Source organism: Macaca mulatta, chromosome 2, assembly GCF_049350105.2.
Source record: "Macaca mulatta isolate MMU2019108-1 chromosome 2, T2T-MMU8v2.0, whole genome shotgun sequence".
In the NCBI taxonomy this organism is placed as follows: domain Eukaryota; kingdom Metazoa; phylum Chordata; class Mammalia; order Primates; family Cercopithecidae; genus Macaca; species Macaca mulatta.
In genome coordinates, this window is record NC_133407.1 from 22,842,684 (window position 1) to 22,854,832 (window position 12,149).

At 34.1% G+C, this 12,149-nt stretch overlaps 1 protein-coding gene across 2 annotated transcripts in view; it reads left to right on the forward strand.

Moving 5' to 3' along the window:
* The window catches only part of TOP2B (DNA topoisomerase II beta), a 66,528-nt gene that overhangs the window by 31,233 nt on the left and 23,146 nt on the right, over positions 1-12,149 (forward strand). For both annotated transcript variants that reach the window (XM_015132251.3, NM_001265701.1), the window contains 13 exon segments: positions 583-684; positions 794-931; positions 2,447-2,585; positions 2,922-3,079; positions 3,234-3,359; positions 4,281-4,391; positions 4,473-4,578; positions 6,085-6,194; positions 6,517-6,609; positions 6,706-6,820; positions 8,545-8,666; positions 8,903-9,051; positions 9,604-9,835. In XM_015132251.3, coding sequence (XP_014987737.2) covers positions 583-684; positions 794-931; positions 2,447-2,585; positions 2,922-3,079; positions 3,234-3,359; positions 4,281-4,391; positions 4,473-4,578; positions 6,085-6,194; positions 6,517-6,609; positions 6,706-6,820; positions 8,545-8,666; positions 8,903-9,051; positions 9,604-9,835 — 1,701 coding nt within the window.

Consider the following 12,149-nt stretch of genomic DNA (forward strand, 5'->3'; position numbering starts at 1 on the left):
GTGGCATGTCTGGGTAAGGCATGGAGCTTTGTGTACCCTTTCCCTTGTACCACCATTTGGCTGTTATTGCTGGATCCTATATAAAAAACTGGTAAATGAAGTAAAGTGTGTTCTTGAGTTCTGTGACCTGTTCCAGCAAATTATCATTCCTGAGGAGTGGGTCATAGGTTCGTTAGAAGTACAGGAGGCCTAGGACTTGTGACTGGCATTTGAAGTGTGGGGAGTCCTGTGGGACTGAGCCCTTAACCAACCCTAAATACTTGTGCTAACTCCAGGTAGTTGGTATCAAAATTGAATTACATCGTTGAACATCCATTTGGTGTCTGGAGAATCAGCAAATTGGTTGTTGGTGTTGAAAGCACCCCAGAATTGGTGATAGAATTGAAGTGAGAAAAAAAACCAAAACACCGTAACAGTTGATTTATTGGCTCGTTAGCTAAAATACCTTATTTTTTTAAAAATCCCAACTCTCATTCTGAGACTCCTGTTACTCTTTTAGAAAATAGGGTTTATAATACAGATAAAATATTTTGCTACTTTAACAATACAGGAATTCGGATTTTACATGTTTTCTTTCTTTAGGGTGGACGGCACGTGGATTATGTGGTAGATCAAGTTGTTGGTAAACTGATTGAAGTGGTTAAGAAAAAGAACAAAGCTGGTGTATCAGTGAAACCATTTCAAGTAAGGGATGCGTTATATATTGTATATGATGCATATATATGCATTATATATATGCTGAATTACTAAATATCAGCTCTGATGTTGACTGTTTTTGTTATGTTTTCAACAGGTAAAAAACCATATATGGGTTTTTATTAATTGCCTTATTGAAAATCCAACTTTTGATTCTCAGACTAAGGAAAACATGACTCTGCAGCCCAAAAGTTTTGGGTCTAAATGCCAGCTGTCAGAAAAATTTTTTAAAGCAGTGAGTAAAACTTGTATAAAACTTGTATTATTTTTTATTGTTGTTATTAAGAGTTGATTAGGTAGTTTTCTTGATTTACTTTATTTGTGATTAGTTTCTTTTATCATATTAATTGTGGGTATAAGCATGCTTGCACTGCAAACTAATATGCTTAATTTGATAACTTTAAAGGGTAGACTTTAATGTTTCCTAAAACAATTGTTTTGCCAAGAACTAAAGTAGGAAATTGTGTAACTAATTGGATTTTTAGTTTTGCATTGACCATTGTAAAGGTCATATTTCCCCTAACAAATGTACCGATCCTCATGCAACTCTTTCATCTTTTATACTCTCATTTCAACTTGATCTACTGATTTTATCTTTACACATGTTTAAAAATTGTGGTAACATATGCATAACAAAATGTACTATTTTCTACATGTTTTAAAGTTGCTTTGCTTTGCACGTAATTTTTTTAGGCTACCTTAACTTCTCTAAAATAATGTGAGAGCCCAAATAAATAAATGAAGATGAATCAATCACAGCCTCTCCTCTTTGGAATTTTGGTGGGGAAATACTGTATAACTGCACTAGAACTAACGTATTTCTCATATTCCAAAAAGTAGATTATCAGAAACAAAAACAAAAGTTGTTTTTAGGTTCTAACTTAAGGCCTGTAGAAATAGTACTTTTGGATCTAATCTTAATGAATTCTGAGTACAAATTACCCTATGTTAATGCTTTCCCAAATTTCTGTCCTCATAACAGTTGTTTCCTTGATGAAGTGATTTGACTTTAAATTTTATACTTTTTCATTTTAGGTGCACTAAGTTTAAATTTGGCAACACAGTTCACCTCTTTTGTTTATGTCTTAAACATTCCAAAAAACTGTTTTATACACCTAACATCAAATCACCCAGGATGATAAAAAATCTTTAGTACTTAGAGTTGGAGATGCTTAACTTTCTTTTCCTTTTTCTGTCTGGGTTAACATCTTGCCACAGATTGATTCACTGCAGAGTACAAACAATATGTAATGTTGAAATTTGTTACCAAACTATTTAAAGAATGAAGTCTATTCATAAGTTACCAAGGTTATCCTAATGTTCCTTTTAGGTTAATACTTTTTGTCATAGTGAATTAAAGGCTCACATTTTGTATTGAAGGATATCAGAAATGTCAACGTCTAGAATTTCCCAGCTAGTAGGTTCATGTGTGGATCTGTTCTCACTGTGTTAATTTTAATAAAATTAATTTGTAACAAGAGCAATGTATATTCCTCATGGAGTTTATTATAATAGAATGTTTCTCATATGTAAAAGTTATCCTTTTTAATGTATTTATATTTTAGCTTTAGTTTTACTGTAGCTGAGTAAAAATTGGTTAGCATGTATCATGATGCTTATCACCATTATTGTTTTGCCCTAAAATACCTTAAAATTGTACAGATTCTAGGTCTTGCATTAGGCCCTATACATTTTAGCTAAATGTATGAATTTTCAGCTTGTTTGTATACCATTATTCTTTTATTTTTAGGCCTCTAATTGTGGCATTGTAGAAAGTATCCTAAACTGGGTGAAATTTAAGGCTCAGACTCAGCTGAATAAGAAGTGTTCATCAGTAAAATACAGTAAAATCAAAGGTATTCCCAAACTGGATGACGCTAATGATGCTGGTAAGATTGATATTTTTAAATAAGATTTTGATTTAAGTTTCACTTTTAATTTATCTAGTTACAGAAATTTTTTATTTTCCACATATAGTTAGACTATGATTTTCCATTGAGAGTGTAATTTTACTTCATTGAAATTATCACATACACAATATATTACTAGTTTTCAGGGGATAGGAATTCAATAAAATATACTTAATATTTGTACTGAGCAATAATGTAAGATAACTTTTATAATCTTTCACTGTCAGCATTCTGATGTTAATTTTCTGACTTCATTTTTATCATCAGTAAAAGTATGAGAAATTTTTACTATGTATAATTTTAAATTTCTCTCAGGTGGCAAACATTCCCTGGAGTGTACACTGATATTAACAGAGGGAGACTCTGCCAAATCACTGGCTGTGTCTGGATTAGGTGTGATTGGACGAGACAGATACGGAGTTTTTCCACTCAGGGGCAAAATTCTTAACGTACGGGAAGCTTCTCATAAACAGGTATATATGTGTATATATATGTATACACACACGCACACATACACATAACATTTCTAATACTTTACTAAACTTGTGGAATTTTTAAATGTAATTTCTGACTCATTGTATATTTCAACACTTTGAACTACTTTCAATGCTTTTCCGTTTTGAACAGATCATGGAAAATGCTGAAATAAATAATATTATTAAAATAGTTGGTCTACAATATAAGAAAAGTTACGATGATGCAGAATCTCTGAAAACCTTACGCTATGGAAAGATTATGATTATGACCGATCAGGTTGGTTTTAAAGTTACCATATATTTTAAATTCATGTCTTCTTCAGATTCTACTTTTAATATTTGTTTTATGAGACTTGCCCCAAGATAGTATAACTGAAAGTGATTATACATCAGGGGAAAAAATAAAAAAACTTCATCTTTTAGTGGAAACATTTGTATGAAGCACATTTTACATTATCTAATTTTTGGGGTAACAGTCTTATGGGTTAGTTAAAAATATTTTAAAATGCAATATGTGTGAGGAGAACATAATACAGTGTGGTAGTATGGCAGCCTGCCTACAAGCAGGAACAAAATTGTGGAATTAACAAGTAAGAAAGATTCATGATAATGGTTAATATTTATATATGATGGCATGATTTGGAATGCACAAATACCAAGAAGACTTAAATAGTAAAATGACAGTAATCAAGAACTAGAAAATTGAAAAGTAAGGATTTTAGATGCATTCAACTATTTTCTCTTACACACTCTAAAGTATTTGTAGAGAAAATCTGCAACTGAAAAAACTATTAATATGTAGTTTTAAGCAGAAATTTTCCAATTTTTTATCTAAGGAAGACTTGTGAATATCTGTATTACCTGGATTTCCCTACCATTGCCCATTAAGGTGGCATCGTAGCCATGTTTTATTTTATGTATTTTCCATCCTTAAATCATTCTTTTAGTGAAATCTGGGGAAACTATAGAACAGATACAATGATAATATATTTTTATAATGACATTCAGTCTATTACTACTATATTCTTTATTTACATATTAAGAAAAAATTTAGTGTGATCATCTTAATAGCTTTTGTAAAGTGCATTTCTAAAATTCAGAATTTTGTTTTTTTGCATTCACAGGTTTTAAAATTTGTTTAAGTAATCATTTTATAAAAGTATTACAGGATTTTTTTACTTTACTAACATTTATTTAGGATCAAGATGGTTCTCACATAAAAGGCCTGCTTATTAATTTCATCCATCACAATTGGCCATCACTTTTGAAGCATGGTTTTCTTGAAGAGTTCATTACTCCTATTGTCAAGGTACTCTTTGCATTAATATATTTTTATATTGTTGTCTTAAAGGGTAGCAGAAAAACTAATTTTTTTTTTAATTAATTCAAGGCAAGCAAAAATAAGCAGGAACTTTCCTTCTACAGTATTCCTGAATTTGATGAGTGGAAAAAACATATAGAAAATCAGAAAGCCTGGAAAATCAAGTACTATAAAGGTTTGTATTTTAAAATACTTAGATTTTAAATATTGATATAAATGTATTCTTATGAAAGCAATCTAAAAGACATCTTGAAAGTTTGACTCTATTTTAGACTTCGAAAATAGCTATCACTGATTTTAAAATATTGTTACAGAAAAATTTATGCAAATAGAATAATGTAATAGATTCCATTGAATGGGATCACCATTCCAATGGCCAGTCTTGTTTCCTGTAAACTTCCTTTATTGCCACTCCATTAGTTTGAAAAAACTTCCAGACATTATAGTCTAGTATTTCACCTATAACTAGTATGTATTTCTAAAAGAATTTCTTTAAGTAACCCATAATACCATTATCATGACCTTCTTTAATATCCTATTGTTGAGACAGGGTCTCGCTTTGTCACCCAGGCTGGAGAGAAGTAGCATGAACACAGCTCACTGCCACCTTGACCTTCCGGGCTCAAGTGATCCTCTTGCCTCAGCCCCCCAAGTAGCTGGGACTACAGGCGTGTGCCACCACACCCAGCTAATTTTTGTATTTTTGTAGAGATGGGGTTTGGTTTGTTGCCCAGGCTGATCTTGAACTCCTGATTTCAAGCCATCCACCCACCTTGGCCTCCCAAAGTGCTGGGATTACAGGTGTGAGCCACCATGCCTGGCTCCCTTTTTTTTTGGATAATGTTAAATACCCAACCAGTGTTAAAATTCCCCTGGACTGTATTAAAAATGTTTATTTTTAGAGTTTTTTATTTTTATTTTATTTTTTTGAGATGGAGTCTTGCTCTGTTGCCCAGGCTGGAGTGCAGTGGTGGGATCTTGGCTTACTGCAACCTCTCCCTCATGGGTTCAAGTGATTCTCATGCTTCAGCCACTCGAGTAGCTGGGATTACAGGCTTGTGCCACCATGCCTGGCTATTTTTAGTAGGGGCAGGGTTTTGCAGTGTCGGCCAGGGTGGTCTAGTCCTGGCCTCAAGTGATCACCCACTTTAGCCTCCCAAAGTGCTGGGATTACAGGCATGAGGCACCGTGCTTAGCCTGAGTTTTTTTTTTTTTCCAAAGTTAGGATCCATATAAGGTCCACACATTGCATTTGATTGATAAGTTTATTAATACAGCATTTCTCTTTTTATATTCTTTCCTTGTAATTTATTTGTTAAGTTGGGTTGTTTGTTCTGTGTAATTTTCCACATTCTGGATTTTGTTAATTATATTCCTCTAGTTACATTTAATATATAGTATTTTCCTGTGCCCTTATTTTCGGTTAACTGATGGTTAAATCACAGGCGTGATCAGATTTGGGTTACAGTTGTTTGGCAAAAACATTTCATAGGTATCGCTGTGTACTTTCATCAGGAAGCATCTAATGTCTACTTTGTCTTTAGTTGCTTATTAAGATTGCAGTTGGTATAGGTGTTGCCAGCGTGATCCATCTGTTACAACTTTTCCACCAACTTTTCACTTGATGGTTTTGAACAGACATTGATATCCATGACTCACTTTTATTTTTAAAATTGTGCAGGATTGGGTACTAGTACAGCTAAAGAAGCAAAGGAATATTTTGCTGATATGGAAAGGCATCGCATCTTGTTTAGATACGCTGGTCCTGAAGATGATGCTGCCATTACCTTGGTAATTAAGTTAATTCTTTAAAAGCTTTTGTTAGCCATCCCCCTACCTTCTGTTCCTTTCCTCCCAGTCCTGGTTCCCTATGAAAAGTCTCTTTTGAATGCTCAAGCTAGTTAATTTTAGTTTTTTCCCCAGATGATGCTGTGCTAGTATAAACTTCTTTAATTGAAAGACCTTAGTTCAAATGTGTTTTTGATAAAAATATTGTAAAATAACCTAATTTTCCAGAAATTAAGAATTAGTTATTGGCCAGTTATAAGTTTTAATTTTGTAATTAAATTTATTTTATTTTTAATGTGCAAAATCATTACCTGGAATCTTTCAGGCATTCAGTAAGAAGAAGATTGATGACAGAAAAGAATGGTTAACAAATTTTATGGAAGACCGGAGACAGCGTAGGCTACATGGCTTACCAGAGGTTAGTCTTAAGAGTGGTGACCTGGGGGAAGAAGGAGAGAGAGACTAGAATTCATGCAGTAATAATGATAATATTGCTATATAACTTTTCTCTTAGCAATTTTTATATGGTACTGCAACAAAGCATTTGACTTATAATGATTTCATCAACAAGGAATTGATTCTCTTCTCAAACTCAGACAATGAAAGATCTATACCATCTCTTGTTGATGGTGAGTAATGTTTATTTAAAAACCTCATTTTTGTATTTTATTTACTATAGTTTAATTTTATGTACTTTAAGCCATCCTTATGATACATATTAAAATTCTTACTTGAAATTTTGTATATGAAGAACTTGTTCAGACGAATTTAAGGCCTTTTTGATTTTGCTTTTGTTACATGTTTTCATAGTGCTGAAATCTTTAATATTCCTTAATTTGAAACTTTTAAACCCTTTCTGAGTTTTTCAGGAAAATTAATTTTAAAAGTCTTAAAGCTTTTGCCCAAGTTGTCTGCAAATTTTCTAAAATACAAAGTAAAATGGAATTTTGATCATTTCTAGAATATTTATCAGAGATTAAATTTTAAAAAACTTTTATTCCGCATTATCCAAAGCCTAAAGCTTTAACTTAACTTGAAAAAATTTAGGAACTATTTCTAACTTGAAAAAAATTTAGAAACTATTTCTTGTTAGTTGAAGCAGATTTTCATCTTCTATCTAGAACTTTTTTTTTCTCATAACCTTTACCATTTGTTGATCTTTGTATTGCTTGGCTTTTCTGGTAATAGATGATTCTACCTATCCCTCAAGTTCTAGCCACAAATTGCCTTTCTTCTATGAAGCCTTCCCTAGCAATTCTACTCTAAATTGGTCTTAGATACCTTAACTTCTATGCCAATTATTATGTACCTCTTATTTTATGTTTGTTCATTTTGCCTCTAGAATTAAATTACAAAATTATTAAGGAAGTTACCATATTTTATCATCCTCATGTTTTATCATACTCTGGGTCCAGTATGATTACAGCGATGGCATATACTGAAAAGATTGTTACTGTGCTCATTGGCCTAGAGCAGGGGTGTCTAATCTTTTGGCTTCCCTGGACCACATTGGAAGAGGAAGAATTGTCTTGGGCCAAATGTAAAATACACTAACCCTAATGATAGCTGATGAACTTAAAACAAAAACAAAAAACAAAAATAATCGCAAAAACAAAACAAAACAAAAAAAAACATGATGTTTTAAGAAAATTGATAAATTTGTGTTGGGCCACATGCAGCCCATGGGCCATGGGTTGGACAAGCTTGGCCTAGAGCAAGAAGAATGATAAGAAAGCAGAGTGATTTGCCCACATTGTTTCATGCAATCCTTATGATAACTGTATTAGGAAAGTAATTATTTCTATTACTTGGATAAGGACACAGACTTACTAGTTATTTGCTTAGTCACGTGGTAAATGACCAAGTTGAGAAGAATATACAGATTAGTGAGATTCTAAAGCCTTTATTCTTCACTACCACAATAAATCTCTTTTTATAAGGGTTTTCCTGAGTGGGATAATTAGAATAGATTTCAGGATCCTTGATGGCATGCTGGCAGTTTAGTTAGCTACAAATGGCATTTTGGTTGTATGAGTGTTTGGAAACTACTGTTAAAAGAGTTTGGTGCCACTGGGTGATTCTTTGAGGCCAGAATGTTGTCTTTCAGTTAGCAGTTCACTTTTGGAATATATGGAGATGGCATAAAAACATGTTAGTGTATACCTGCAGATAGCTTTCTGGGGAAAAAAACAAAACAAAACAAATGTGTTAATATATACTCACTTTGGTACAGAATCTCAAGTAACAATTTTACTGATATTCTTGAAAAGCAAATTGTATCTTTGCTTTATTTCCCTGAATTGTTACAACTGTATCTTGAGGTAACATTTTAAAAGAACTCTTTTAAAAATAGGCTTTAAACCTGGCCAGCGGAAAGTTTTATTTACCTGTTTCAAGAGGAATGATAAACGTGAAGTAAAAGTTGCCCAGTTGGCTGGATCTGTTGCTGAGATGTCGGCTTATCATCATGGAGAAGTAAGCATTAAGATTGGAATCCGTTGAGAACTGTAATTATTGTCTTGAAGAATGATAATTACACGTATTTTTCCTTTAGTAAAGTCTTCAGAAATGTAAAAGAGTTAAGAACAGAATATACAGATTAGTGAGATTCTAAAGCTTTTATTCTTCACTTGGATTTTAATACAAGTTGGGGAATAATTATAGAAAATTTAGAACATTAATGTTATGTTCTGCCGCCTTCTGTTGTATAGCAAGCATTGATGATGACTATTGTGAATTTGGCTCAGAACTTTGTGGGAAGTAACAACATTAACTTGCTTCAGCCTATTGGTCAGTTTGGAACTCGGCTTCATGGTGGCAAAGATGCTGCAAGCCCTCGTTATATTTTCACAATGTTAAGGTAAATATTTACTGATACAATGGTATAAAGTTTGATTTGATTTGGAACCAACTGACTAAATGTTTGATGGAATTATAGCTGTGGAGAGATGTGATTGATTGGTTATTCTACTTAGAAGGTGAATGTTCCAAATTATTTGACCACAAATAGAATGAAGTCAATTGACCTTAATTTTTATGAATTAATTGGTGAAATCAGTCCTAATGAATGCAGGGTGTTTTTCTCACTAACTTTACTCTTTAGGCTGAAGATGGGTTATATGCTTTATTCAGAGTAATAGGAAATTCTTAAAAAGTTATCAATATTAAAGAAGTCAGGTAAGTAAGTACCTAAGTAAAATAGGACTATTTTATTCTGGGCTTGTAACTGAGAGAAAGATGCATTTGATAATACAGTTAGGCAGATTTTATTGTTAAGCAAACGTAATCAACATTACTGAAAATGCATTGTCTTTAAAAGATTTATTTTTGCAATGTGAAGTTTTCAATTATGTATAAAGTTTCTTTCGCAAAGCCATGACATTTTTTCATTTGCTGCTTTTTTTTTCATTAGCTCTTTAGCAAGGCTACTTTTTCCTGCCGTGGATGACAACTTGCTTAAGTTCCTTTATGATGATAATCAACGTGTAGAGCCTGAGTGGTATATTCCCATAATTCCCATGGTTTTAATAAATGGTGCTGAGGGCATTGGTACTGGATGGGCTTGTAAACTACCCAACTATGATGCTAGGGAAATTGTGAACAATGTCAGACGAATGCTAGATGGCTTGGATCCTCATCCCATGGTAATTATTTTGAACTTATTGTTTATTTAACAAATGACAATGGGTAAGCTACAAAGTCCAGTCATTTTAGAAAAGTAATGGAGTATTTTTATTTTAGAACATATTGTAGACCATAAAGACCTAATTAGGGTATAATTTGATATGTGCCTACAGTAAAAGGTATAAACTTTGGAATGAGTTCTGGAGGTAAGTTTCATGGGGAGAAACTGTTTATTTAAATTTAGAAACACCTCATATTCCAGGTTTTCAAACCTCTAAACCATATATTAATAGAAAACAATCCTTTTCTGATAAAATTATATGTAACTTTGTTTCTGTTCTCAAACTACCACCTCTTATTAGTTTGTAAGGATGCTTAAAAACACATTGTATTCATTAGTGTACCATTTGTAAAAAGATAAAAACTACATTGTATATATTTTAAATATATCCGCAAGGCTGGGCGTGGTTACTCACACCTGTAATCCTGGCACTTTGGGAGGCCAAGGCCTAGGCCGAGACGTGTGGATCACCTGAGGTCAGGAGTTCCAGACCAGACTGACCAACATTGGGAAACCCCGTCTCTACTAAAAATACAAAAAAAATTAGGTGTTGCTTGGGTGCGGTGGCTCATGCCTGTGATCCTAGCACTTTGGGCGGCTGAGGTGGGTGTATCATCTGAGGTCAGGAGTTCTAGGCCAGCCTGGCCAAACCAGGCAGAACCCTGTCTTTACTAAAAATACAAAAATTAGCCGGGCGTGCTGGTGGGCGCCTGTCATCCCAGCTACTTGGGAGGCTGAGGCAGGAGAATCACTTGAACCTGAGAGGTGGAGGTTGCAGTGAGCCAAGATTGTGCCACTGTACTCCAGCCTGCGCAACAGAATGAACTCCGTCTCAAAAAAAAAAACAAATCCCCATTTTTTTTTATGCTCTTTTCTTGTATCATTCACTCTGCTCAGACCTCCAAGAAAAATGTCCTCAAAAAATGTCCTTCCTTTCTCCCCATGATTTAAAATTACCTGGAGAAAAGTGTGTTTGTATTACCAAAATGATAATGCTTATTGTAGAAAATATAGATAAGGAAAGAGGAAAAAATCCATAATCCCACAATATAGAGACAATATTTTGATGTATTTTTCCAAGTTTTATTTCATTTTTGTATTTTAAAATGAAAGTTACTCTTTAACAATAAGACATATATTCTGCTTTTTCTCTTAAATATTTTAAAGTACTTTAAAATATTTCTAACATAAGCATCAAATTTTTAATGATAGTGTGTTACTGAAATGGTTTTGAATTCTTTAATGGATTTTAGATTGTTAAGATAGTGTATTTGATCAATAAATGCTGCTTATGTGCCTACTATGTATATGAAACTGTGTAAAGTGGTGAGATAAAGAGCTATAGTTTTTGTCTTCGGAAAGTTAGACAGTTGTCAAGACAAGACATTGAAGCATCAAGGCCTGAAATTTAACAGTGACCAACGATACTGATAGTTGCTCAGTATGCCAGAAGAAATATCCTATGCTATGTGCTCAGTTTCTTTTTTTTTTTTTTTTTTTTTTTGAGACAGAGTATCACTCTGTCACCCAGGCTGGAGTACAGTGGTGTGATCTTGGGTCACTGCAACCTCCACCTCCCAGGTTCAAGCGATTCTGCTGCCTCAGCCTTCTGAGTAGGTGGGGCCACAGGTGTGTGCCACCATGTCCGGCTAATTTTTGTATTTTTAGTAGAGACGGGGTTTCACTGTGTTGGCCAGGCTGGTCTCGAACTCCTGGCCTCAGGTGATCCGCCTGCTTTGGCTTCCCAGAGTGCTGGGATTACAGGCGTGAGCCACTATGCCCTTCCTATATATTCAATTTCTTAATGATAATAATGAGTAAGAATTTTAGAATAGGCCAGGTGCAGTGACTCATGTCTATAATCCCAGCACTTTGGGAGGCTGAGCTGGGCAGATCACTAGCTCAGGAGTTCAAGGCCAGCCTGGGCAACATAACAAAACCCTGTCTCTACAAAAATACAAAAATTAGCTGGACATGGTGGCACGCACCTGTAACCCCAGCTACTTGGGAGGCTGAGGTGGGAGGATCGCTTGAGCCCAGGTTGTTGAGGCTGCAATGAGCCAATATCGCGCCACTGCGCTCCAGCCTGGGTGGCAAAGTAGAGACCCTGTCTCAAAACGAACAAACGAAAACTTAGAAGAGGGAGAGATGACTTATAATTCAGTTGGGAAGGATGAATAAGATTTATGTAGATGAATGATGAATGGGGTTGGGCCTGAATATGTGTCAGGACTTGTGGATAGAGTGAAAGTGAGAATATTCAAAATAGTCAA